Source organism: Acanthopagrus latus, chromosome 8, assembly GCF_904848185.1.
Source record: "Acanthopagrus latus isolate v.2019 chromosome 8, fAcaLat1.1, whole genome shotgun sequence".
Classification (NCBI taxonomy): domain Eukaryota; kingdom Metazoa; phylum Chordata; class Actinopteri; order Spariformes; family Sparidae; genus Acanthopagrus; species Acanthopagrus latus.
In genome coordinates, this window is record NC_051046.1 from 22308784 (window position 1) to 22335918 (window position 27135).

At 43.9% G+C, this 27135-nt stretch overlaps 1 protein-coding gene across 2 annotated transcripts in view; it reads left to right on the forward strand.

Moving 5' to 3' along the window:
* Nucleotides 1-398: 398 nt before the first annotated feature.
* slc45a3 (solute carrier family 45 member 3) overlaps nucleotides 399-27135 on the forward strand; it is a 31549-nt gene continuing 4812 nt past the window's right edge. The window contains exons 1-4 of one of the 2 annotated variants that reach the window (XM_037106361.1): nucleotides 399-546; nucleotides 19414-19780; nucleotides 23924-24114; nucleotides 24225-24888. In XM_037106361.1, coding sequence (XP_036962256.1) covers nucleotides 19633-19780; nucleotides 23924-24114; nucleotides 24225-24888 — 1003 coding nt within the window. In that variant the 5' untranslated portion in view covers nucleotides 399-546; nucleotides 19414-19632. Of the gene's footprint in view, nucleotides 547-11368; nucleotides 11516-19413; nucleotides 19781-23923; nucleotides 24115-24224; nucleotides 24889-27135 lie in introns of those variants that run through there. The other variant, XM_037106362.1, reaches the window with a different exon arrangement.

The window sequence follows — 27135 nt, forward strand, 5'->3', positions numbered from 1 at the left end:
ATAAGAGGAGCACTAAACTAAAATGGCAGAGAACAGTTCATTGAACTGGTGGGCAGCACATAAGAATAACAGAAGCGCCTTAGAAAAACACTATGAATCTATCCATTCATTTATTCTTGTTTGTTTACAGCAGTTTTCCTCTCACGTCACAGGTACTGCCACCGGAACTATGTTTCTCGCTTAACAAAATAAAATGTTTCGGACCTAATGAAGGCACTTTGAAAAGAACACAGCAAACATATCAAACAGTTTGTCGTCGTTTTGTTCAGCACGCACACTTCTCAAACAGTGTATTCATCGTGTTCAGGGTTTTCTTGTTTTATACGCAGTAATACACTTCAGCCATTTAAAGTTCCTCTCGCGAGGGCTCTCTCGCCCTTTATTGTGAAAGTCGAGACCGGAAGTTGTCGCCACCGTCGCCGCTCGCTTCACGGCTCTCGTCACAGCTGGGTGTCTGGCTCTCTGCACAAGTTGAGCAACAGCGGTATGTCGGTTGGGAGAGAGCAAGTTGCTGCACGGATTTCCCGGAGCTGCACATAACTTAAGGTAAAGTTTACGCTGAAAGGAAACCCTCGTTGGAACAATATGTTTATACCGCAGATGCCGCACATATGTGGCCGTGTTTATCAGACTCAGATGCACCGCGGCACTTTGTAACGTAACGGTCTCGGCGCGGGTCTAAAACTTCTTCATTGTACGGGGGCTGCCTCACCAGCGGTCCGGCGCGTCGACACCGCGGACAAACCGGGCGGCATTTCGACCCGAACGTCGGCGTCGCACCGCTGCTGTTCAGCCCAGTTCATGCGACGCCAGAAATCGTGATTGAGCTGAGCCGAAAATGGAAGAGTGTAATTGTGTTCGGTCGGAGTCCGCGGCTGAAAGGTGTATGGTTAGCCAGCAGCAGCAGAGGCAGCAGCAGCAGCGTGGTGCTTTCTGGAAGTTTTTTCCACTCTGCGTCGCTGACTGCATCCCTCCACACCGCCAGGCTCCCCGAGTGCACACTGATGTGGTGCCAAGTGCCATGGTGGCAATAACTTTACAGGCTTATACCCACCGATATAGCCTAACCCCGTTCTGTCCCGCACGAAATCCTCCCGTCTAATTCGCTGTAAACCTTTTTGTGCTGTTTGGCGAGCAGCAGCCCGCTATTTTGACACATAGATTTATTGGGGGGGAGAGAGGGAGGGAGGGAGGCGTTTCAGGACGCCCCCCCCTTTGGAAAGTTGGGCCCAAACTCTTCCAACTGGCACTGGCGTTGATTGTGATAAGGCTTTAATTGAAAACCTTGTCTCCCTGTTGTTGGCCGTTTTGTACATTTCAGTAGGCTGAGAGCCAACGAAGCTCTGATCTGCTGGTGCAGCTGTGAACACAGTTCTCGGCTGATAAACGTCACAGTGTATTGTTCCTTTTTACTGTACTGAATTAAGGAAAGCTTTATGGAGAGACACTTTTTTTGGGGGGGGGTGTACTTGCTCAACAGCGCTTCAGTATTGTTGATGATGAAGGCTGAGTCACTCACTGCTCCTGCAAACATTTCCAAGGAAGTGGAAAGTGTGGGAAATCAAGAAGTCGTTGTCCCACTGATTACTCACTGACTAACAGTGTCAGCTTGCAGTACTCTTTGCGCCTGAAATGTTAAAGGTGACAGCGGAGTGACTGGCACAGATCCTGGATTGAACTGAAGCAGCATGTGGTAACTGCGTGTTATTGATGTGTAATATCACGTCTTTGTGAACTACTGAAGAATGCATGACTGGATCATCATATGTCTCGCTTTTATTAGAAGTGACAAAGCAAATCCCCCCCCCAAAAAAAACAACTGATGCTGCATTGCTGTTGCATGCTTCCTTCTCACCCAGTTGTGGTCAAATTTAGCCATTTCTGTGCCTCGGATTCTTTTTTTTTTTGCTTCCTTTCGTCTCGCTTTCTAAAGCCTTTTTCTAAATTTAATTTCTCTATCTAGACAATGAAATGTCTGGAATGTAAACCACATTTTCTACTGAGTAAACTCTTTCTCTAGCGAGCTGCAGTAAAGCGCTAAAAGTTTCCGTGCTTGTGTTTTTTTGTGTGAATATGGTTCTTTGACTTAACTCAAAACCCACATGAAGAAGGAAGAGGATCAAAAGGTTAAACGGCTCCAACCCATGACAGAGGGACTTTTATTGTCACCATGACCGTGACTCTGCCTCTTAGACAAAGACCTCTTTCCCCTCTCCATGGACCACTCAAGTGTGTTATTCATTCCCCCCCTGGAAAAAATAGACTCTTCTCTTTAGCCCTGTTGGCCCCGGCAGCTCCCCTCTTCTCCTCATGCTCTCAACAGTATTTACTTCTAACAACTTTTGCCCTTTGTAGAATGATAAAACATGTAATTATGTCCCCAGCCAGTTTGTAGAAAAGTAGTTTGCATGGGAGATGCCTTCGGTGTAGTGCTTTAACGTCACCCACAACTCTGAATACTGATGATCAGTGACAAGCAGGTCTGATCTCAGAGCAGTCACATTCTAAGCACTCGCTGCTTCGCCCCAGGAGGGGTTTGCGCAGCTCTCTGCGGAGCTCATCTGCTCCACAGTGATAGAAATGCTTCTTTACCCAGGATGCTGTGGCTAGACCAGCTGGCTGTTCTCTCACTGCTTTCTGACAGTCTAATATACCCCCAAGCCGAGCGCAGGATAATCACCAACCGTCGAGGACACCAAGCTACTTAGCCAGACTGAAGGCTTTGCAGTTTTAATCAGTCGTAGGCTGTTTATCTCCAGCTCCGAGTGCTCTTCTGCGCTTTATATGTGTACCTGGATCCTCAATGACTTACACTCCGCTTCTGCATATGTTTTTTTTTTTTGAAGACAGGTGGTGGATTATGTGGTGGGTGTGAGTGATCTTTTTTCTTCTTCTTCTTCTTCTTTTTTTTTTTAAGCTACCTCTTCCTAACGGGTAGGACCCGAAAAGCTTTTGCTGGAGGGGAGGGGAGGGGAAGAGAGGGGAGAGGGGGTCGTCTCTTAAGCCCTGTGTCCTCTTCAAAGCATTGTGTGCTGCTGTCGCTCTGGTATCATGTGTAGCCATGAACAATCACAGGTATGCAATCTGTACAATGGCTGCCTGTCACATCAGAGAAGTGCAGGAGACACTCACTTCAGTGGGAAAGCACTGCATCATGGCTCCCATGACAGTCCCGTTTCTTTACGTTGCCTTTAGGTTTGAACTTTGATGTTCTAGTTTAGTGGGATTACCCAAGTTGTGGCACTTTCATGGCCTAAACTGTGTGTTTTTTTTTTATGAGCATGTCACAGGAGATTTATCCTCAATTTTATGCATTACAAAACGTAATATTTACCTTTTTGATTTTCTGTCTGCAGGAAATGAGATGAAACCTTGTCTGCACTTAAGTTGGACCAAGTGCCTTGGGGTTTTATGTAATGTGAGCTGTCGCCTTCATGTTGACAGAAACCATGCTGCTGCCTCTGTTTCCTTTGTCTCTGCATGAACTGATTTAGCAGGAGTTCATTTCTGAGATCTGCATGGTGTATTCTGTTGTTATCTTTAGGCAAACATTCAAACCATTCGGGTCTTGTACAATTACTGCTGAAGTCAATGTGTCCCTCAAGGGCTAATCATTGTAAAAACAGTGAGCTCATTTGTTGAAACAGGAGGGGACGGGGGTGGCAGTGGTAAATTAAAGTTGCCGGAGACATTTTTTGTATTCGTGCTGTATGTTTTTCCCTGGAGGACAACAACCACCAATCAAAGGCAACACAACACCTGCTGTTCACAGACTGGGAAAATCTTGCAAGTGCTGGAATGAACATTATTTAGCCCACCATAACTCACTAACAGCGGGGTGGATGTGGCTGAATATTAAGCAACCTGTCTGTTTCCTGGATCTCTCGTTGATGGGAGGCAGAGGAGCGCAAAAGTTTTTCCCAGCTCTCTGCAGGCTGCGGGGTCAAAGTCCAAACAGTTTCCCTGTAATGGTGCTCTGCAGCCAGCTGGGCTGGAGAGAAAGAGCGCTTACAGGCTCCCCTAATAGGCCAAAGCTCAAAGAAAAGATGTCAGCAACCCTACCACCAAGGAATGTCACCTCTGTGACATTGTTATCATTTAGCATTTTCTTTGTTTTTGACATTATGGCCACTTTCTCACAGTTGTTGCTTATGTTTGACATGGAGGATTTTGATTAGTGTTGTGATATGCCTGAATCTGTACTGGTGAGCACGAGTCTATGTGCTGATCCAGTATCACATAGTTTATTATTTGCACCGCAACCCTTCTACTTCAAAAGACTAATTTATACTTAACTTTAGGAACGGATACGGATGGAGCCTTTCTTTGTCCGCTTTTTTGACTCTAAGTGGCGCTTGTGTAACTTTAAGCACGTCCATAGAACAACATCCACACAGGGCTGGTAGAATATAGTTCTTACAATATTATAATATTCTTCATAAAGATATTATAGATATATTTTTAATGCAGTAGTATAGGTACTTCATATCAACCAATACACACACTTTTGGGTATCATAATCTGTACTGGAAAGGAAAAATGGTATCCGTACATGTCTGATTTTGATTCAAGAAGAATACGACCAAAACTTTTAAGTTTAAACAGTGAAGACACTTGTTCCACCTTGAGTTCATTTAGCATTCGTTCCATAATTAAAAATCGGGTCTCAGATATCTCGCAACATACTAACACCTCGCTCCCACTGGCATCATGAAAGTGAAGTCCTCTTACAGTGTGATGTGCATGGCTGAGCTTCTGTCAGGTTCACAGTCCTCTGGACCACTCCCGGGATCATCACTAACTTTAATTGGTGTGAGAGGCTGAAGGCATGTTCAATTCGGGCATCTCTAGGTCGTCTGTGTTCTTTGAATGCCTGGTCTGATTAAAGACGGGAATATTCCCTGTCTTCTTTTCACTTTGGCACAAAATTGCTCCATGCCAGAGACTGTGGGTGTGTTGGCACCGGTTCAGTTCTCCAGTGGCTCGCTTGGCCAACTGCTTTCCTCTTTAATCCGAATTTCCTGCTCTGTATTTTTGTCATTCAAACCTAAATGCACTGTAACACAATGGGTAAAGGATGCCAACCGGCCAGCCGTTTCTAAAAACAGAATCATTAAGTAAATTGTGGGAACATATAAGTGGCTTTTACGTGGTTTTGCTGGCAAAAGCAACCATCGACTGATGTACATCTTTCTCCTGTCATTGTGAAGCACAAGAATAAATGATGGAGGGATACTTTGTCTTCCCTTGTCTGGAGTAGAGCGAGGGGGAAATTGTTACTTTGTGGAGCACGGATGGCGTTGTTCTCTGACATGAATGGGATAAAAAAAACTACTGCTAAGACGGTTCGCCAAATATACTTAAGCAGCCAGTAATCCACCTGAGCAGTCTGCCCAAGCAAATGTGCAGTTCCAGAAATTGAAAATCAATATAAATAAATAAATGAACATATGGGAAACCCTGGAAGAGTTGTTTAATGTAAACCTGAATCCTCCCTTGTCAATTCAGACAGAGTGCTTTGGCCAAAAACCAAATTACTTGTAGCTAACGTGGCAGCACTGCACTTCCTTATTGGCGAGAGTAAGTGACAGTCTGAGTCGGCTTGCGTTGTTCCACTCTCACGCCCCGTCTGTTAGCCTGATTCAATTTGCTGACTTAAGTTATTTCTGCCCGCATGGTTCAAGTGTGGAGGGGAGGGGGGGGGGGGTGCGTGGCACTGAAGGCAAAACAGCCTCAGGTCCGGCTCTCACGAGAAGGCGGGGGACAGACGGCAATCGAGCCTATCGCTTTTCCAAAATTCCCCCTAAATGAGAAGCACTACTTTGAGAGTTTGACAGGGCTGCTAAACCACAGTTGAAATCCAGATGAGACAAGCACGGGGCCTGGAGCTAGGATAAGAGAGGCTTGTCCTTAGACATTTTCCCATGGTGATAAGGACTTGGCCAGATGTTTGCAATACATATTCACACCCTCTCCTCTTTGACTCACACTGCGAGTCCGAGGCGCCCCAGAGAGTGTCTGAAAGTCTAGAAAGAGCAAACCTGGTAAGACCCTTAGTGTGCTGAATTATGAATGACCCCGTCACCTCCCGATAATTCTCCTGAATTTACCAGGACATATCAGCCAACAGGACAGTGAAATGTTTCCAACTTGATTTAGCCTTCTTTGAAGTTTGCCTATATGAATGGGGAAAACGGCATATTATGAGACGCCACAGTGTTCTCTTTCATGTAGTAAGCTGAAAGGGATGCTATTGAGTGTTTGAGGGAGTCCTTTGATATGTGAGATGCTCCATGCCTTGTGAAAGGATCAAGCTTATGATTTGAGTCAATATGTGTGTGTGAGTGCTTTGATGCCTGCTCCTGCTAGTTCAATGTTTTGTCAGAAATGTTTCGTATAGCAGGCTTAGGGGGATCAACCATTATGGGTCCCTGAAGGTCCGCGCAGCACACATACAGTATGTGTTAAACGCGGCTGCTCATGCACATATGTGTACAGTTATCCCCACGCTAAAACACAGATTCACACGGACTGAACCGTTAATGGAGTTAATGGAGTTGCTGTTTCACACTTAACTGATGGTAAACAATGCCCCGAACTTGGTTTGCTAGTTTGATATCTCAGTGTTTAGAGGACATGTTTAAAATGAAGGAAAGGAACAATTTGTTTTGATTACATGTTTCTTTGTTTGGCAAGCTTTTCGTCCTGTAGAGCTGATGATTGACATTTCTTATTTTCCCGCGAGGCCCAGAGTAGCCTTCCGCCTTTTAGTCTGCAGTTATGGGTTGGGCACATAAACATAGTAATGTTGTAAAAGCCTTCCTATTGTGTAATTGTGTTTTATGCTGCTGTTTTTATCCTTTTAAAGGAAAGGCTAACTTAAATATGATTATAACTCCACTGAAGAGCACTTTGTGACTGTGGGCAGACTGTTTATCAAAAATGATTTAAATGTGTGTGTGTGCAAAAGGTTAAGCATATGTGGCGGGTCATGGTGTGTGTGTGTGTGTGTGTGTGTGTGTGTATATGTGTGTGGTTTCAAGCCTTCCTGTGTATGCTACTAGTTAGAGAGAGAGAGGGCTTTGCCCTCTCCTCCATCCTTACCATCTGGTTTGTGTAGCGTTTGACTGAGGCGTTAATCATTGTGCCTCGGGGCCACTCCTGCTCTGACAACAGCTGGAAAAGGGAGATGGACCTGTTGATGTCCTTATGTCTGTCAGTCCTCTATGCACTGCTGTATCCAAGCAGCTGGAAGGTTCATGACCTTGGTGTTTCTCGTTTCTTGAAAAACAGCTGGAATGGCACTGTTTCGCCTTTCTGTAATGTCTCTCAGCCCTCAACTTCCTTTCAGTTGCCCAGTGCTTCTGTACCGCGTTTTTAAGTATTTTTAAAGTTTGCTGACCTGCCTTTATTTTAAGGAACTGCACGAAGACTGGAAAGGCTAAATCATCTGCATGTGCAACATGAGTGCCCCTGTGCTGTGTCAGGCTCTACACACCAGATGAGCTGGAAAAACAAACTGGTGGCTTATTTCGTGTTCTGCATGCCCTGTCTTCCACCCTATTCTCATTCAGCTGTTGCACACGCTCTCCTCTGTTTTTGACTTTTCTTTGTTGTTTAGCCAAACACAACAAACAAAGGAGCTCTTTTTCTTGTTGTTGGAGGGGGAAGATGTGTGGAACTGGTCTGCGCGTGCAGACACCTGATTTTAATACGGCATATGCATGAACATTGAGTGACCTGCTGCCAAAAAAGAACCTTACAGTGTAACTGAGACGTGGTTACATGTCCTTTAAATATATTTAGGCTAAACAATGTATTGTTTCAACATCAGCATGCATTGTTTGTATGCTCTAGTCAGTAACTGAGACAGCGCATTGCAGCATTGAGTACCACTCAAGGCAACATGACTCATTTTTAACATTTCATCCCAGTGGCACAAATCCATGTATGATAAGTACAAGGCCGGTATAAATTGTCATCCATCAGGACAAAGGTATTTTGGCTAGTGTGAACCAGAAGGCAGAGTCTGTCAGGGATTCTTTATGTTGTGAGAACATTTGTACCACAAGTTGAAAATTAGCCCTTTAGCTATAACTAGCAAATTAACAGTGCAAATATGTATAATATCACTGGTAATTTAAATGGTCTAAATAGACTTCATTTTTTTTTCATTTAAGATATGTCACTGGTGAGCTGTGACAGCTTCAATGTTCATAAAATAAAATCTCCACATGACTCCAGTCCTTTTCCTCTTCCTGTTAGCAGCTGGGAAGAACTCCGGAGTGAGAGTTCCTCCGAACGCCTCTAAAAGCACCTTAAGGTAATTGATTGTGTCACCCACTGGTTGTTTGAGGGCATCTCTGTCTGAATCCCATGAGTGCTTTTCATTTTCATCACACAACAGCCCATGTATGTTCCTGTAAGGGCACCTCTTTACTCAACGGCTTAACATCATGTCTGACGGTGAGGCTCCTCTTCAGCCAGCATGCAATACTGTCCTGAAAGCAGTGCTGCTCTCCGATGTTACGTGTCCAGCTTTTAGCTAATGGATAGATGGAAGTAGAGCAACATGATGTGATGGATGAAGTGAGTCATTCGTGCAGGAGTTTGTTATTAAGATGCCGATGTAAAATGAGCGCAAAAAAAACCCCAAAACAAACCCAACTGTTAATGAAAAGAAGGCCACTGCCATTTTTCAACATGGTGTGGTGTCATGCTTTTATCTGGCAGGTTTTCATCTCAGTGAAAACCCCCTGAAGTAAACTTGATACATTGAAAGTGGTAAAAGAGAGAAATTACATTTGTTCAGGGAAAAGGCAATTTGCACGGTCAATATAATGTTACAGTCATCGTCGACAAAAATTATACATGGTAGAATTATTTGTCAGAGCCAAGGTTTTTGTTTTGTTGAAAACTGATAAAGCATGTGATAATACCAGCTGGTAATGCACCTATACTCAGTGGAAGCTACATTACTTGGAGTCATATGTGTTGGTCTGTGGGAAAAACCCTCCAAACTTAAGTTGTGGCTTTGAGTCCTCTCCTCAGGCATAGGAACAAAATGTGTGGAGCAGCCGTGTGTGAGCATGATTGATCTTAAAGGGGATGTAACATCGTGGGCGCCTCTCTTGGTGCAGCTTTATAGATCGATTCATAATTGCATTTTCATTATTTATGATACCGTGGCAGCTGTGACAGTTCTGTGGCAGTGTGCAACAGATGGCCTTGTATAACTAAATGCTACTGGGAGCCTTGGGGGACTATATAGAAGTGTCTTGTACCGTTTATGTTGTGTCCTGGTATAGATAACTTCTGGAGAATGTTGTCTGGTTCTCTTAGATAGTCTTGTCAAGCGGTGCTAATCCTGAGGGCTATTAGGTATGTATAGAAGCTATGTGTTTAAGCATCAACGTCACGTATTTACTTAAAGGTTAATTTGCTCTGGAAGCACACAATGAGTGATTGATCCTTCCCACTCTTCGTGCCGCGTATAATGTGGGTGACATTTAGGCTTTATTGGGACCCTGCTGCTCTGCCAAGAGTAGTGGCCCCTGAGTCCTATTCCTGACACACTGTTTTGGTTTCCTTGGTTTATCAAAGCAGCGAGCAGTGTGTCGTAGCTTATTATGGTCATGTTGGGTTTGGCCAGCGCTGGAGAAGACCGGTTTGTGGGAAAGGCTACCATGGAATTAAAACCTTCTCAGTCTGCCCAAAGTGCTGCTGCATCTTTAGCCAAGGCTGTAGTCAAGCACACACCCTATGTAAACAATAAAAACATCACTGCAGCACATTCAAATGGTTGAAGATGTGCAGTACCAGTATATGTGGCAATGCGGCCATTTGTAGAGAGAGCTGTCAGCTGGTTGGGGAAAGCAAATGTCTGGTATGTGTGGAACTTGAGGGTTTTTTTTGGGGGGTGGGGGGTGTTTGGCTGGAGTCTCTGTTTTCTTCACTCTATACCTCATTATCCATATTTCCATACAGTTCTCCTGGACTGACACAATGAAAACTTTTTTTCTAGGTTTCCATTCCTAGTTAACCATTAGGCTCCTAGGAAGGTGTGTGTGTTTGAGACATGCCTAACATGCCTATTTGTACTTGGTGTGGCTAGTTGCACACCAATTTGGGGGGGGGGGGGGGGGACAACCTTGTCAACTATTTTAAAGGAGGGGCATTGATGGTTTTAGGCAAGCTTGTTATGTTTCAGATTTATACAAAAGAAAATCAATTGAGCCATTCAGTAGGTCTAGACACAGAGGTCCAAGCTAAGTGACTGAGTCCCAGCCTCTCACCAAAATGGGATTTTCAGAATTCTCTTAATTCCAGGCAAGCCGCTCCTGTTGCAGAGGGGAAGTGCTGCCAGCAGCCATTCCCCGCTCCCTCTCTTCTTATTGATTTGTCTCTGGGCTCCAGAAATGGAGATTCCTTAAAGCCAGCCGTAGTCTAATGACATTACTCAACACCCACCACTAACCACCCTCCCCGTTTTAGATCTCCCTCTGCTCCACTTTTTTTTTTCTCTTTCCTCTCACTGTTATCTAATTAAAAGCTTTTTCTATAGAGGGTTGGTCTTGGCCTCCAGGCGTGGGGTACAGACATGGCAGCCGGCAAGGGGGGTGGGGGGCTCATGGAGTGATAGTGTGTCTGTGTGTGTGCACGCGAGAGAGAGAGCCATTGTCTGTGCGTGTGTGCATGTATGTGTCTACTCAAATGGGCTTACTGCTGGCTGAGCTAGTGAACCAGGAAAAGGGTTAGAGCAGTCCATGGACAAGCGGTCATGCAGGAGTATGAGCTTAACTAAGGCTGGGCTGCAAGAAGAAGGGAGGTAACGAGAGAGGATGGGAGAGCTGCCCCTGCCCTGATAGGCAGCGGAACATGATACTGGGTCAGGGGGTATAATACAGAACTTTTAGGGAGTGGTTATAGATAGTGAGAGAGAAAGGATGGGGGAGTGGCCTCAGCGTGAGGTTGTTAGATGATATCAATTCATTCTTTGTTTCCTAACTGCCTGCGGTGCTCGTAGTATCCAACACAGGTGAGAATGACTCTGCACCGTATTTCAGGTCATGGTTTAGCTCTTGGCTGCATGTTTTCTTTAAGACCGTGAGGGCAAAACAGAAAATAGACTTTTTTTTCAGCCCAATACAGACGGACAGAAAGCGACAAGATTCCTCAAGTGCTCTGGGATTTTCCCAATTCCCACCTTACAGGCTGAGGCACAGAGGAGAGGGAGGGAAGGAGGGAGGGAGAATAATGGGAGGGAAGGAAAGGAGGTGGGCCAAATAAGAGAGGAGGGAACAGGGGACACAAAAAGCAGCAGGATAAAAAAAGAGTCAGACTCTTGAGCACAGAGTTGAAGCAGGTGGTCAAGAGAGTCAGTGCAGATATGCTGGGAGAGAGTCGAGGGTGTTGATTGGATAAAGAGTGTGAGCAGCCTTTAAAATAGATTAGATGCTCAATTTTCAGCAATGCATGTCTGTAGATGGACCTTTAAACTCCGCTTCTTTGACTGGTGAGTATCAATTTGCTTAACATCGCCACTCCTGTGTGGCTCGTCATGTTATTTTACTGTTACACTTTATCTTACATTTATTCATTAATGTGTAAAAAGCCAGAGATACCAGTAGTTAATGTAGAGGGCAAAATATAGCGAAGAGTGAATTAAATCATCTTTTTAATGGCACAGATGCATGCTTTCAGTGCTGCTACATTTGGGATTTTTAGATGCAGTCATTTAAGCAAAAGGATGACTTTCCTCTGTACGTGATGAGCACCCTGTAGCGTTTGAAATGAAACGGTAGCTCTGAATTTTGTGAACGCTAAGGGTAGTGAAAGGTCAGCTGTATCCTTTTCACTAAATTCAAGCCCTGTTTTTCACTGAGAAGTTTCTAGTGGGACCTTCTGGTCATTTCTACAATAATGTTATTTTATTGAAATTAATCTGCTTGCAAGCTGATTTTGACAGAAAAATAAACCCCAAAAGGCAGATGCAACAAGCTTTATATTAATAATTTGATTTAAAGTCCATATTTTATTTGAAATGAGGTGAAGGAATTCATAAACATCTGCTTAGAGTAACTGTGCAATAATTTCTGATGTGTCGCCCTCAGTTAATTTGATTAGGAAACAAAAATTGGCAGTGTAAAGTGAGAATAATATGAAATACAGCTGTGGTATTCAGACATTAATCATAATCATCATAATTGTAATCATGAATTCAATTTCATGTTTGCACTCTTCAACATAGTGTTGATCAGAAATACCCTCCCACAGCAATTAACCAGTTGTTGATTAAACCTAATTAAAACCTTGACTGCTTTATTAACGAAATGTAAACACACCTGATCATGCTTGAATGAAAACTCATTAGTGTTTGCATTCCCGCTTATTAGTCCTTTCACCTTGATACAATAGGTCTTGAGCGACTGGAAAGCCACAGTCCGTGGGGAGGCACCTTATCAGCCACATTGACTCACAAGAGGCTACAGGGCTGAACTCTGCTGCACTCCATTGTTGTGTTATTTGCATGGGCCAGTATGATAACGTTCCTCCCTGAGCCATGACTGGCTTCATTCTCCGGTGCGGGGAGAGAGGTGCAGGCTTCCCTCAGTTCACCCTCTCACACACACACATCCACATACACTAATCCCACACCAGGGCAACCCAGTTGAGCCTACATTCCTCCCATATTCACCTGATAAGTGTGATATGTGTGGCTGTTTTTGTGTGGATCCAATGTCGTTCCTCTTCAGTTAAAGACTGATACATTTCTCCAGTTTTTTAAGGTTGGGGTTTGGAGTCCATTTGTGTAGAGATGCTGTTTTGAAACGGTATTCAGAATTTGAATGATTGCTTGGATAATATTTTTTCCCCCAGAAACAGAAATTACATACTCTTACTAAAATAACTTGTGAAGGAACTCTCAGGAGCCATGAACTATTCGTTTTTTTGTCACTTTTTTGGTCTTTAAAACTTCAGGGACTTCTTCTGAGTCATCGTCCTAATTAGGTGCAGAGATGGAAAGAGCACTTCACATTTTGGCACCGCGAAGAATGTCATTAGACCCTCCAGAAATAAGACAAGGTCGTCTTTCCTGCTCCATTATAAGATGCATGTCCTTCCATTGAATCTGCTCTCAGAAGCACTCCTTTAAAGTAACTGGCGATAGGTTGACTGTTCACTTCACTAGACAGCAAAAGTACAGGAGGAGAATATTAGCAGCAGACAGCTTTGAAATGTTACATTGGTCACGTGATTTGCGGTGAAAGGTAGGGTCAGGGGTCACAGTGACGGATGTGGGCTTAAGATTACAGGCTGGGGGGTCAGCATGGTCAGGGCTGCCTTTCAAGTGAGCAGAGACAGAACACAAATCAAACACTGAACTTTTTTTATTGAAGTAGGTTAAACAAGTTCCATGTTATTATCCAGTTCTCAGTAACAGAAGGAAACGCTGTGTTTGGAAAAAGGGTGCCAGAGTTCGGATGGTGTCTTCATCTGGATGAACGATGGACAACACCTGGGAGAAGTCAATGCAGGACAGATGGAGAAAGAGTAAAAGAGGGATTCGCGGAGAGTGTGAAAATGTTCATATGCTGACAGTTTCATTATTCAGTTTCATGTGCTAATGGCTTACAGTGTCTTGCAGTAGTATTTGTTTACATGTGAATTATTGTAATGAAGTGTAACAACTGAAAGGGTTTGAAGTGGCAGTGTGAACATGGGGAAATAATTGGAGTCATTTGTAGTCTTTGTTAAGAGTGTGAATCGAGCTATATAATTGACTTAATTAAGTCAGTGAAGACGTGATAAGATACAAATGTGCCTGGAGTCATGCAAATTGATACAAGACACATTTAAAAAAAGAAGTTTCTGGTGAGTCGAACAGAAACACATTCGCATCACTTGTTTGCTTTTGACCTTAAAAGCCGGGGAACTGGACGAATCTGTCGAGCTTATTAAGGCCACCTAAAAACCTGAGGCAGCTGAAGTGTAATCACTGCAAGCATCTGAAGTTGTAGTTGCTTGCAGTCGAGTCATGAGTGTGAATGCAAACTGTGTATGCACTAACGGCTGAGGAACTGAAAGCAGGACACCTATTAGCTGATTAGTGAGAAGTGAAAGCAGCTGAAATGTCAGTTGATGTCTAACTAACGAACGAAATTAAAATGCCATTTAACGAGTCAGCACTGAGAGCATTTGGGACGTCATTTAAAGTATAGAAACAAGTATAAAGTTGATGTTGGCAGAGGGAGTGAAAGAGGAGCTAACAGAGTGTGTGTGTGTATATATATGTATATATGTATATATGTATGTATATATATATATATATATATATATATATATATATAGATAGATAGATAGATAGATAGATAGATAGATAGATAGATAGATAGATAGATATAGATAGATAGATAGATAGATAGATAGATAGATAGATAGATAGATAGAGTGCTTGTGGAAAGGTGAGTTATACTTCAAAACAATTTAGGAGTTTCATAGCAAAACGGATGTCATCAGACAACAAAAAAAATGCTTTGTTTAATATTGCAATCTTAATGGTAACTGCTTAGCTAAATGCGATGGGCTCAGCCATCTGACGTGGGTGCATGAGCCTGATTGTGTGTTGAGGGAATGTCATTTAAAATCAGTTTGGGATCTCAGGGCTTCTGGAGACTTTGGTTATGCCAATGCTGCAACGCTGTTTTGCTGCTCCAGGAATGTTTTGTGGCCCACAGTACTTCACTTGACTTTCCATTGGCATGGGGTTGAGTAGATTATGACTAAATTGTAATTTTTGGGTGAACGGATCCTTTAATAACAGTAACCCAAGTCTCTTTATTAAGGGTTTTGTTTTTAAAGTTGAAACCCCAACATTTAGTATACGTGTTGTAAAGGAACTTGTCTGGGGCCGTCATTTGCTGATGTGTGGCTCCTGTCATGACCTCCACAACAATGCCAGTCTGTACTGCCAAGAAAAGCCGTGGTAGTGATATTCTGGCAGCTCTGTCAGCGGTGCAATGTTCATTAGTGGTTTGTCCATCCTAACCCGTTTTTAGTTATTCAGAGAGTGGAGAAGTAGAGCCACAGAGAAAGGGCTTGCAGGAAGTAAGCCAGGGAAGCAGTCGCAGCTGTAAAAGCTGGTCCTGCTGTACCTCCACGCAGACAGTCGGGTCCATTAATGTGCAGGAACTCAAAGAGAGGAGGAAGGCCACAGTGCTGCAGCCATTCAGCATGAGCCAAACACACAACCCAGACCCTCCTGCTGAGGTTTCTGCAGCCACAGCCTCCACTGTGCCTGTGGGTCTGATGTCATCTTGGAGCAATTCCTTCCCGTCTTCTCTTCGAAACCCTGCTGTCTGATGGGAGGAGACCCCCACCCACCACACAAACACCACACAAACACACACACACACTTTCTATATCCTACCATCTATATGAACTGCGTTAATAAAAGACTTGGAAATGGACTTGATACCTCACAATATCACATTACTCTCCCAGGCACAATGTATACAAAGCCTGTTTTGTATTGTAAGAATACAGCTCAGAGTCATTAGGACCGATTTTTGGGGGGCCTGCGGCTGAATAGGGCTTGGTAATGGAGCAGTGGGAGAGCTGACAAAAGCAGCCCCCCCACCAGCCTCCACCCCCGCCACCTCTCCTCTCAGCCGCCTGGCTGATATTGTGGTGTTAAAACACGCAAGGTGACAAGGAGAGCTGTCTGTCTAACAGTGTGTGTGTGTGTTTGTGTCTCTGAGGCTATGGGAAGACGACAAAGGGCATGACTAGAATACATTGTAGAGTCAGAGGTGTCATTAAGCGAGCGGTGGAATGACTGCGTGGGTTGCCAGTGTGTGTGCGTTTTCTTCTTTCGGTCCCTATAATGCAAACTTGAGAGCTCTTTCTGCTTTGTGTCCATGCCACAAACGTTGTGTTGGCTAAAGATTACTGTATTTAAAACAAACAAGTGGATTTTGTTTTCATGTTAAACTTGGAGATGGATAATTGGACTCTCTGCTTCTCTGCTAACCCTGCTGCGACCTTCCTCGCTTACCTCCTAACTTTGACTTGCCACCACCACCCGGTTGGAGACTTAAAGTGATATTCGTAAGTTTAATCCATGGTCTAACACACAGTGACACCAAGTAAGACCCCCCCCATGAGAGATCAAGTTTTCTGCTAGCTTATGTAGTTTTAGCAACCTCAGAAAACACTGCATGATAACAATACACTGCAGTCTATGCCTCCAACAAGAAACCGCCATCAAAAAGCCACGAATAATTCTCAGAACAATACCAAACTTCAGCAACAGTAACAAATAGGGTCCCAGCACATAGTTCAAGGCATCAAACATCTGCTAGCTTTGCAGATAGCTTCACAACTCACCACTCTCCTGCCGTAGCATGCTCGTTGTGGGGAAGCCCTGCGAGTCGATTACCGAGTGCAGTAAAGTTCTGCAGCTCAAAGATGAAAATGTATGATTATTACTCCATGGAAATGCAGCAAAAGTTCCTATGTGTCTTGCCTACCAGTTTATAACAGTTATTATCAAGAGCTGACAGGGAAAAGAACGGAATTGTGCATTTCTAACTGCACTCGGTAATCCACTCGTCTTTTTCAGTAGAAATCCGGCAAAGCTGGCAGATGTCTGATGCCTCGAACTATGTGCTGGGAACTTATTTGTACTGTCGCTGAAGTTTGGTGCTGTTCTGAGCATTATTTGTGGCTATGAGTGGCTTTTTGATGGGGGTTTCTTGGTTGGAGGCATAGACTGCAGTGTATTGTTATCGTGCGGTCTTTCCTGAGGCTGCTAAAACTACATAAGCTAGCGGTCGGAAAACTTGATTTCTCGGCGTTACGGTGTGTTAGACCATGGATTAAACTTACGCCGGAATATCCCTTTTAAGCAACCGCTCATTTAACAAAACCCTGGAAGCTGACTTGCATTCAGGGAGGCGTCCAGACAAGCTGCGGCTGCTCGGGTGCACAAATCAGATTTCTCTATTCTTTTCCCTTTTCTTTTTTCAGTGAGAACCTCTGACAGAGAGTCAGCTGGGGCTGCAATGGAAAGCATTCACAGTGGTTATGCCTTTATGGTTCTGAATCTCAGTTGTGGGCAGACATGTCAAAAGAGTTGTTCTTAGAATGCAGGTCAGGTCAGAGACGAAGTTGACCTCAGGGGTTGGGAAGGATAAGGAAGAAGAAATGCAGAGGAGAGGGAGAGAATCTGTTGGTGGAGGGGTTGTAGTGGCCAGACAGGCTGTAGGGCAAAGGCTGGTCCCCTGATGGGTGTCTTTCAGTGTGCCCAGGCTGGGTGGGAATGAGATCTGACGGGTGTGAAATGGTCCGCTCTCTCAGTGACCCAAGCCCCTGTTGGATCCAGCCTGCTAACACTGTCGCTTTGTCCTTCACATTCTCAAAGAGTCCGCGTATCAAAGGACTCATAATGACTGAGCTGGGAATGTATGAATGCTGTAGGAACTCTGATGGCATTGACGACATTCAGTTAACATTTTTGATAACAATGATGGGAAAGGCACAAGAGGTTTAAGATGGGCCTTGTAAATGCCCAATGACAATAATTCATGCAAGTGATGTAATACTGGAACATTTAAGGACAGGGACTACTTGTTGCGATGCCCGAAGCCGCTCGGGTTTCTTGAAAAACCATATGTCATCTATTTTGTCTCTACAGCACTGTCCATGTTACCTAACACAACAGATTTCAATATTTGTTTCTTTGCTGTGTGAATCTGATTACATCACTTGGTAAGCCAAGCACATTTCTGTGATTAACCAAGTCTCGTTGGAGATGATGACATCCATTTTGTTTGCTGGGAGAGAACAGATGGGCAGCATTGGCAGAGAAATGTCACACCAAATGCAAATATAGCACCTTGTTGTTTGTGTATTTGCGGCTGTTCTGACTGTTCTTGCTCTTTCCCTCTGCTTTTAAAGAATACACATCTCATTGGTGGATGATGACGATTATAACTTTTTGTTTCTGCTCGTCAAAAAGCTAACAGATCGGTGCATGACTGCGCACAGATTGGAGGCCGTCTGATGTATTAACTGAAGGCCATGTCACCTCGTCAGTCTGTTTTTTTTTCACTGTCTTTTTCAGTTTGAATTTGAAGTGGTGTTTTTTTTTAATTTAAAGGATGTCAAAAGTATCAAATCTGTAATACTTTATTCCATATAATACAATATTTGCATTCAATTGTGTCAAACTTTGTGTGCATGGGACCCACCGTCTTGCTCTGGTTTCAAAAGAGGTCACTTTTTTTTAATCCGAAGTATTCTGGTATCACAACAATCGTATTTTCTTTGGAATTAAAGACACACATCCTTCCCACAGATAAATATCAAAGTCATTTCAAGACTCTAATCTTCAAATTGCAGAACTGTATTTTTTTAGAGTGAACAGGGACAAGATGAGCATGTTGTTTCTTGATAGTGAAGCATGTAATTGAGTGTCAGCTATTGTCACTGGAAAAACTTACCCTTCAAGGTGTGGTTGGCTTTGTCAGTGTAGGACAGTGTGCAGAAAATAACAAGGTTGTTCGTTTTTGTTCTTCCCGATACATAAAGCTTGACCTCGGATTTCAGCACCTCACCTGGACAACACACTTTTCCGGTACCTGGCACAACATGGCTGCCTGTCGCTAAAGCAGACACAGTGGAACGTATGTCATCATCCCTGTCTAACTCCCTCTACCTCCTGCCTCATAGTCTCTCTCTAGTGACACTTTTTTTTCAGGTGCTTAAAAAAGTCTAATCTGCCTTCATTTGTAGAAAGAAGAGACATATATGTAAGTAAAACTGCAGTCGGAGCTTAATAATACAGACAATGACAGGGTCAGCTAAGGATAGGTTGGATTTTAGATCCCCCCCACTTATACTAGACCAAGGGAGACTGAAAATTAGAACTTTGACTCCCTTTTTTTATAAGTGGTTGAACTTCTAAACCTCTACAGCGCCGTGTGCGTTTTGAAACCTAATAAGAAAAGGCAAGCAAAGCAGCAGGGGAAGAAAGAAATCTCTTGGCAAATGGCTTGGTGTGTTTGCCACGTTGCTCCAGCTGACTCATCTTCTCTCTCAGCCTGTGGTTGTTCCTGCTGTCTCGAAGCTGCTGGTGAGGAGCTTGGGAAATACATCGCTATAGTGTATCATGTACTGTCATGACCGTTGTTGGTACTTCCATGTTTCTGGAAAAATGTCAGAATGTCCATTGTGTCGGGGGGGGGAGGGGACATTCCCCATGCAACCTGAGGCCAGTGATGTCCAGGTGTTGTGACCTGGGAATGACCTGTGTAACATGGCATGCCTTAGCACTTACTCACATATCCAGTCTGGTGTTTCTTTAATTTTCCTGTTCAAAAGTTCACTCCTCTCTTTCCTCCACTGCAGATCCAGAATGCTGAGAAGAGGATGAATCCTTCAGGTCATCTGAGACATCCGCGTGTCTTTGCCGCTGTCCCTCCCCGACAGCCCTCTCATCCCACTGGGGCACCATCTGCCTCCCTACGCTCCCCCCTTCGCACCGGTCCGGGTCCTTCCCCCCTCCCCTGCCCCCAGTAGTCACCATCCCAGAGGGGAGGAAAGGCGAGCCAGCCAGCCCCTGTAAATATGCCTGGATGGAGGTCTCAGTGGCGTCTCGTCCTGCTGAACTCCCTGACCTGTGGCCTGGAGATCTGCGTGGCAGCTGGGATCACATACGTGCCCCCACTGCTGCTGGAGGCTGGAGTGGAAGAGCGCTACATGACCATGGTGCTAGGTAAGGGACTGAAGGAGGTGGGGGCAGGGGCTCTGGTTACCCAGGCCTGTGCACATGTGTGAATGTTGTGCTTCTGCTTCATTCTTTCTCTCATATATTCATAATCCCCCCCCCCCCATCCCTTTCTGACAACGTATTCATTTAACATGAACAGCACTTGCACACCCTTTTAAGGATCGACTGCTCCATGAATCGGATGGCTGTCTCCTCTGTGGCTTGTTTACTGACCACATGAGTGATTGTGTCTCGTCCAAGTGGTCCAAATGATCCATTTTTATAGCCCTCAAGTGCTGTTTATTCTCTTCGCAATACTTTGCTTGTAGTTTGTGGTGGTTACATTAAAGCCGTGATGCTGATGGAAGATGATTTTATTTGTTGCCGTTGATGTCGTGAGAACTGTTGTATGCCAGGAGAGGTCGTACCCTCTACGGAACCTGTGCTTTGTATATTAGACTGATATGTAAAGATGTGACCCTGACCTGGTGTTAAGGCGTGACTGAGCTGCAGGGCTTCCAATATCTTCTTTCCCATTTAGGTCATAAAGACATAATTGAGGCTGTTACACAAATCAGTGGCCAAATCACCTGTTGTTTTTGAGAGCTAGTAATCACGGTGCTAATTTAAAGGCAGCAGAAGGGCCGACTGCCCGAGGAAGAATTTCCTGACACAGATGGACATGCAGTTCATGGAATATATTTTGTCTTTCACACTATTTAACATAGAACATATGAGTTCACTAAATGCATTTTATTTGCCTTTCTGTTAAGATCATAAATCACTGTCATGATCTTAATAATTAGTGAGTTTTTTTTCACTGAATAGACTATTGCCAAATATATTTACAACCTACACAAATATTCAACTATATTTGAAAAATACACCTACATACCTACTGATATTTGTATTGTCTTGCACATTACAGCTGCACAGAGCACAAGGCTTGACAGCTCGAGCTGTTCTCTGTATCACAGCTTTCAGAGCCTTTTATATTGGATCCGAGCAAGACATTCAGGACAGGACTTGACATTGAAAAGCAGTTTTAACTGTGGCACAACTTGAAAGGCATTGTAACACCGCTATTAAACAACAACACTGCTTGGCAAAATGGGCAGCAGGTTAGACTGATGAGCCATTAAGTCTGTGTTCTCCTGACATTCCACTAAAGGTAGCGCTCGGAGAACAATCACCTTGAAAATACAAAACATTGCCGCATTTTGCCAGCTGAAGGTAGTGGTAAAACGTAGGAGCTCAGAAGAAATGTGCCATGCAGGCAGCATCTGTTCAAATCCAGAACGATCGTCCTCTTTGTTGATCATAGGGAAACAGTTTACACAGAGAGGTAATCGTCATTTTTCTCAGCATAATCTCACAGTCGCTTAACCAAAGAACGTAAGTATTATTATGTTTTGCTGAGACTGTAAGAGAGGCATTTATTAGAGTATATGGTTATTTTTGAGGCTTTGAAGTTAGCAGCAAATGCACTGCATTGTAATCTAGGATGTTTAATGGGAATTATCTTCACTTTTAACACACAAAACATTTTACTGTTAGTTTTTGCCACATCATATCCAGGAATTCTGGGAAGCTGCTGGTGATCGCACCATCACGTCTGGCCTGCATGTCATTCAGTTTTGCCAGTGGTTGTGTTTCTGTGGCTGTGGTTGCCTCAATAGTCTGTACGAATTTCCTGAAACTATTTGGAAGCCTTCCTCATTGAAACGGCAGTCGTGTTTGTGCTCACAAATTATTGGCATGTGTGTCCTGCACATACACAATATTTAGCCTCACCCATACATTTGCACACTGTAACCGAGTTAACTCTTGGTGATGTGAATAGTTGCCTTATCCTGTCTGCCCAAATGGCGTCCACATGGTCTCTACTGAAGGCTTCCCTTTGAGACGTTCTCTTGTGACTACACAGACGACACATACAATCAACCAAAGTAAAAGGCACTGTGTGGATGACAGAAGTGACTATTCAAGTACAAAGATTGAACAAACTACACTTTTAGTCTTCCGTTTCGGTAGCAGCTGCTGGTAATATGAAGAAAAATGATTTCATTGTAGGGTTCCTCCCAAACAGGCTGCACTGTAAGCCAATCTGGAAATGGCACTCAACCTAATTCTCATCTCCCTGTATTATAATGGAGTGCCTGAGTGTTATGTGAATGAAGATAGATATTGTGTCCTGGGAGGGTTAAAGCTAATTTCCCCCAGCAGTAGTGTCGGGTTCTCAGATGGCTGCTTTCTACTTTATCTAATAGCCATTTGTTGGCTGCCTAGTCCTCCAGTTGTTACTTTCTTTCTCCAGTTTCTTCTCTGTAAGTAGAGAACACACTGATGCATCCAGTGCTCTTGTTATTTTAAGCATGTTTAGGTGTATTTAAGTAACAAAGCACAATGGGTAATGTGACACGTTTTACATTAGTTCGGATCATATGTGTTGTGTGTGTAAACAGAGCTGGAAAGCAGCTTGCTTTGTATTCAGAGGCTGGTGAGCATTCTTCGGTGTGTGTGTGGTATATGGTATATTGCAGGGAGTATTTAGCAGCTACTGAGAAGTGTGTGTGTGTGTGTGTGTGTGTGTGTGTGTGTGTGTGTGTGTGGATGGTATAGATTGTTATGATGGGCCTCCACAGCTGCAGCAACAAGAACTGCATGGGAGGTGTGGACTGCCTGGCTGCAGTCGACCCGTCTGTCTTTCTCACATTGCCTGCCTGTCTGTTTGTCTGTGCTTTGCTATTTCACTGCTCACCTGCCTGGTTTGTGTGTTGGAGTGCTCTACAGACACCAGAAACTCATGTGTTATTTGTTAACCCCTCTGTCTCTGTGAATCAGTTGGTTGTCAAAACTGTGAAAAGAATACAAATGCAATCAGTGCTGGGTTGTGTAGTTGCACATTCCAATCGTGTGTCTTTGCTGTGGACTTTTTGACCCCTAGTGGCACTGTAGAGCAATGATTTGATGGGGAGGTTGATGTACTTCATCATCTCCCTAAGGAGAAAGTCAGCTTGGATTAAGGGAACTTCTGCATCAAGCCAGACGTTAAAATAAACACTTGTGTGTAAGCGTGATATAAAACAACCAAGTAAATCCGGAGAAGATCACATAAGATCCTACTGAGTGCTCATACTGCATTGTTTGTGTTTTATGTGTTAGAGGCATATGCATGAAGGCAGATGTGAATTGTGCCTTTTAGTGAAAAACACAGAATGTAAACCAATCTGTGCTCATCTAGAATGAAAACTCCACAGGACACCTTTTAAATGTCAATCTGTAGCCCCGAGATCGGGTCGTTTTAGATATTGTGTGTGTTTGAGTGGGAACGTGGTGTGCTCTAATTAGCCAGAGCCGATCACGGGTGGAGGACGAGCTGAGGGTGGGCTACCTTCAGGCAGCAGCAGGCCATCTGTAGAAGCCATCACCAGCCGTCAGGGAGCAGGACTTGACAGGGCCAGTAGAAGACAAGCTGAGCACAAGTAAACCAGTCAGAGTGGCTGTTGGAAGCTACTGCAGCTGAACAGAGATGTTGCATTGAGGGCTGCAACTAACGATTATTTTCATTACCTATCTATCTGTCCAAAAAATGCTCTAATTAATTGATTAGTTGTTTGTTAAATACAATGTCAGAAAATGGTGATCAATGTTACCCAAAGCCGAAAATGACATCTTCAAATGACTTTGGTTTTTCAGAGTCAGACAAAGATACTGAATATGAAAGAGATTCAGATGACCGTCATTGAGGAGTAAAGAAACTAGACAATATTCGTATTAAAAATGCTTTAAATGGAGAATTGTTACTTGTTTTTTATTTAGAAATGACTAAAATTAGATGGCAATTTAATTTAATAGTTGGTACCTCATTAAAGCTGTTCTTGTGCTTTTGGCATGGGATATTGTGAACAATCTGTGTGGAGATGCAATGTGTGATTTTAAGATCTTCATAACAAACTGAAGAGTGTGACAGTGATTCAGACCGAAAATACCTTGACCCTCTCCTGCAGTCTGCTTCTAACAGTTTTAAATTCATATTGTGCGCAAATAACATCTGAACTTCTTTCAACTTGTTGGCTGCTTCCCCTCAATGTAATTCTGTCAGCGTTGTTTGTGACCTCTTCTGTGCTTCCCTGGTTCTGTCCACAGGCATTGGTCCAGTGCTTGGCCTCTTGTTCATCCCTCTGATTGGCTCAGCCAGTGACCACTGCAACAGCAGTTATGGCAGACGACGGCCATTCATCTGGCTGCTGTCTTTAGGAGTCCTTTTGGCGCTTGTCATCATTCCCCACGCTGATGTACTGGCCACACGCTTTGCCTGGGGTGGGCAAACCCTTCAGGTACGGTACACATTCATTGTGTGTGATTGTCGTTATGGTGAATTCTACATACCATAAGTATCTTAAAATGTCTTTCAATGTTTTGCTTCAACGTTGTTCCTTTGCTATAGGTGGGCTTCCTCATCCTCGGGGTGGGGCTCCTTGACTTTTGTGGACAAGTGTGCTTCACACCTCTGGAAGCCCTTTTGTCGGACCTGTATCGAGAAGAGGAGGACTGCGGCCAAGCCTTCGCCATGTTCTCCTTCATGGTCAGCTTGGGGGGCTGCATTGGTTATTTGCTGCCCGCACTTGACTGGAGTCGTGGCCTCCTCTCTGTTTACCTGGGAGGCCAGGCTGAGTGCCTCTTTTTCCTCCTCATCCTCATCTTCGTCTCCAGTGTGCTCATCACCATGAAGGTGTCTGAGGAGCCCTTGTGCGCCAGCAGTGGCTTGGCCGGGTCAGGATCGTTACTGGAGACGGGGGCTGGCGCGATAGAGAGTGGCCGGTACGGCGTGCCGCGCTCCTGCTGCTACCTGCTGAAGTGTAAGCTGAGGCTGCTGAAGTCTGGACCGCTGCTGTGCCTGCTGAGAACATGCTGGTCCATGACCCCGGCTATCTACAGGAGCTACTGCCATGTCCCGCGGGTGATGCGGCAGCTGTGTGTGGCTCAGCTCTGCAGCTGGATGGCTGTCATGTCTTTCATGCTTTTCTACACAGACTTTGTGGGGGAAGGCCTGTATGAGGGCGTGCCCAGCGCATTACCAGGAAGTGTGTCCAGGCAGAGATACGACGAAGGTCAGTTCTCCTCATTATTTTGAAGGCTTTCTTTTCTAAATGTGTAAGCAGCTCATTGTGGTATACAACCGAGAAATCCGCCATGCCTTTTAAACCACAGCAGCTTCTGGTTGATAGAAAATATTGCAATATTTCTGGGCTAGATCGCGCTACATGATGTATCTCTATATTTTAAGATTCTCCTTAAAAGCACTTCATGAATGCTAGAACTTGGCGACAAAGTCAAATCTCACAATGTGTTTGACCAAATACCTCCATCCGTAGCAATATTCTGCAGGTATAAAAGTCTGGTATGTTCAGAAAATTACTTTTTTGAAACCCAATGCAGCCTTTAAAACCAAGAAGACAACACTTACACCATATCAGATGAAGATAGAAGAAGAAGATAATGATAACCATCTAACATATCTAGTCTCATATCACAATAGCTATATATTTTGTATTACCACCTCATGTAGGAAACTTCGATTGTGCTAAACATGTCCTCCCTCTTGTCATAAGTGCTTTTGCCTCCACCACCTGTCCATATAAACTGGCTCGGGGTCCATCCGAGCTGGGCAGGATGCACTCACATTCCTCAGGCACAGGTGGAGGACTGAGCCTTTGGTTCTGCATGCCTACATGCCTTCTTGTTGCCCCCAGACTGGCCGTCAGCTCAGACTAACACGAGTTGATGAATATTTATGCAATTGTGCCACTGAGCAAATGACAATCTCCTTGAAGAAGTCCAAGTCAAGGCAATCCATGGAATTTCGGGTATTGCTCTCCTCCCCTGTACTTTTTATAATCGTAAATAAATGAACACAGTCTTTATCTGTTCTCTTTTTTGCGCCGCAAAGCATGATGATGGTCACTAATCTTCTCGACAGATGTATGGATACATTCTGTAGCTATGCAAATGCAAAGCTGTATGAGTCTCCCTAAATAAAACCTTCGGATAGACTGTGTGCAGGCAGATAAACTCCAACAAAATCTGTTGTGTCAGTGTTGTAAGAAGCATGCCAGGAAGGCCTCTTTATTTGGTATATTTTACCACACAGTGTTTGAGAATGAACAGTCAAGGGGAAGAATGAAGTTGAAGGAAACTGATGAGAAGACCATCTCGCCCATGTTGTGTGTTTGCAGTGCTCTTACATAGCTTATGTTTTTCACTTGAATCCTTCTTTTCAACCTATCCTCCCACTCTCTCCATTCTCCCTCTTTCATTTGCCGTTTTCATCCGTCCATCCACATTCTTTACTCCTCCCTCTTTCTCCACCTCTATCTCCCTTCCCCACTTTATTTACTTTTTACTTCCCTTCTGTCTCTCCTCCGTGTGCTTGCTGGACCACGAGGAATGTCACACTCACAAAGAATTAATGTCAGGGAAACGGCACACAAAGAACATGTTCATTCAAGTCAGGTAGAAGGCCAAAGCACAAAAAGTCTGTGGTCTGTCTGAGCGGGGCTCCTTTAATCAGAAATGCATTGGATGTTATTAAAGCACATTATTCAGTCTGCAGATTCCTTCCCTGCATCAAGGTTATCTGCTTTGTCTACAGCACATGCTTCAGTTTTTTCTAGTCATCTTTCCTACTGGGAAGGGTTGCAATGCAAAGTTGGTACTCTTGAAGGCTTGTACTACGCGAACGGCCATTTTCCCATTCCGCAGCACTTCTCCTGTGCACAGATTCAGTAGCATTCTGGCTCGGTCCCATATCTCTCTGGGCTTGAATTTCGGTCCTCATTAGCTTCTGTAGTGTTTGTAAAGTGGACTCGGCAGCTTTGCTTTCCAGGAGTAACGCGATACACATACTCCTTTCACATAAGCAATTCTCTGCTTTATTGCTGAACTTGTGACCCACACTGTTCAGGGAGAGCAAGCACAGAGTTCAGACTGAATACAGACTGAAATAAATAACAGTCTAGACATGTAGGCAGCCCTGCTTACATGGACTGGTACTAAAAACTTTTTAAATAAAAAGTTATTGGCTGAAATAAGTAGGTAGGAAACATGATTTGACAATGGGACCATGTTCCTGCAGAGGGCAAAATCACATAGTTGACAAGAGCTTTTATAAATTGATGCATTCTGTGGTTCAGTTGAAAGATGGACATTTCTACTTCTGCATCTAGTTGAATGGAGTATACAAATGCTCTTATGATTTTTAAAACTCAAGTTTATGATACATCACTTTTATGATTCTTGCAATGTAATGTAAGTAAAAAGTTACTAATAAATGGACTAGGTCACGGTTGAATGCTTTA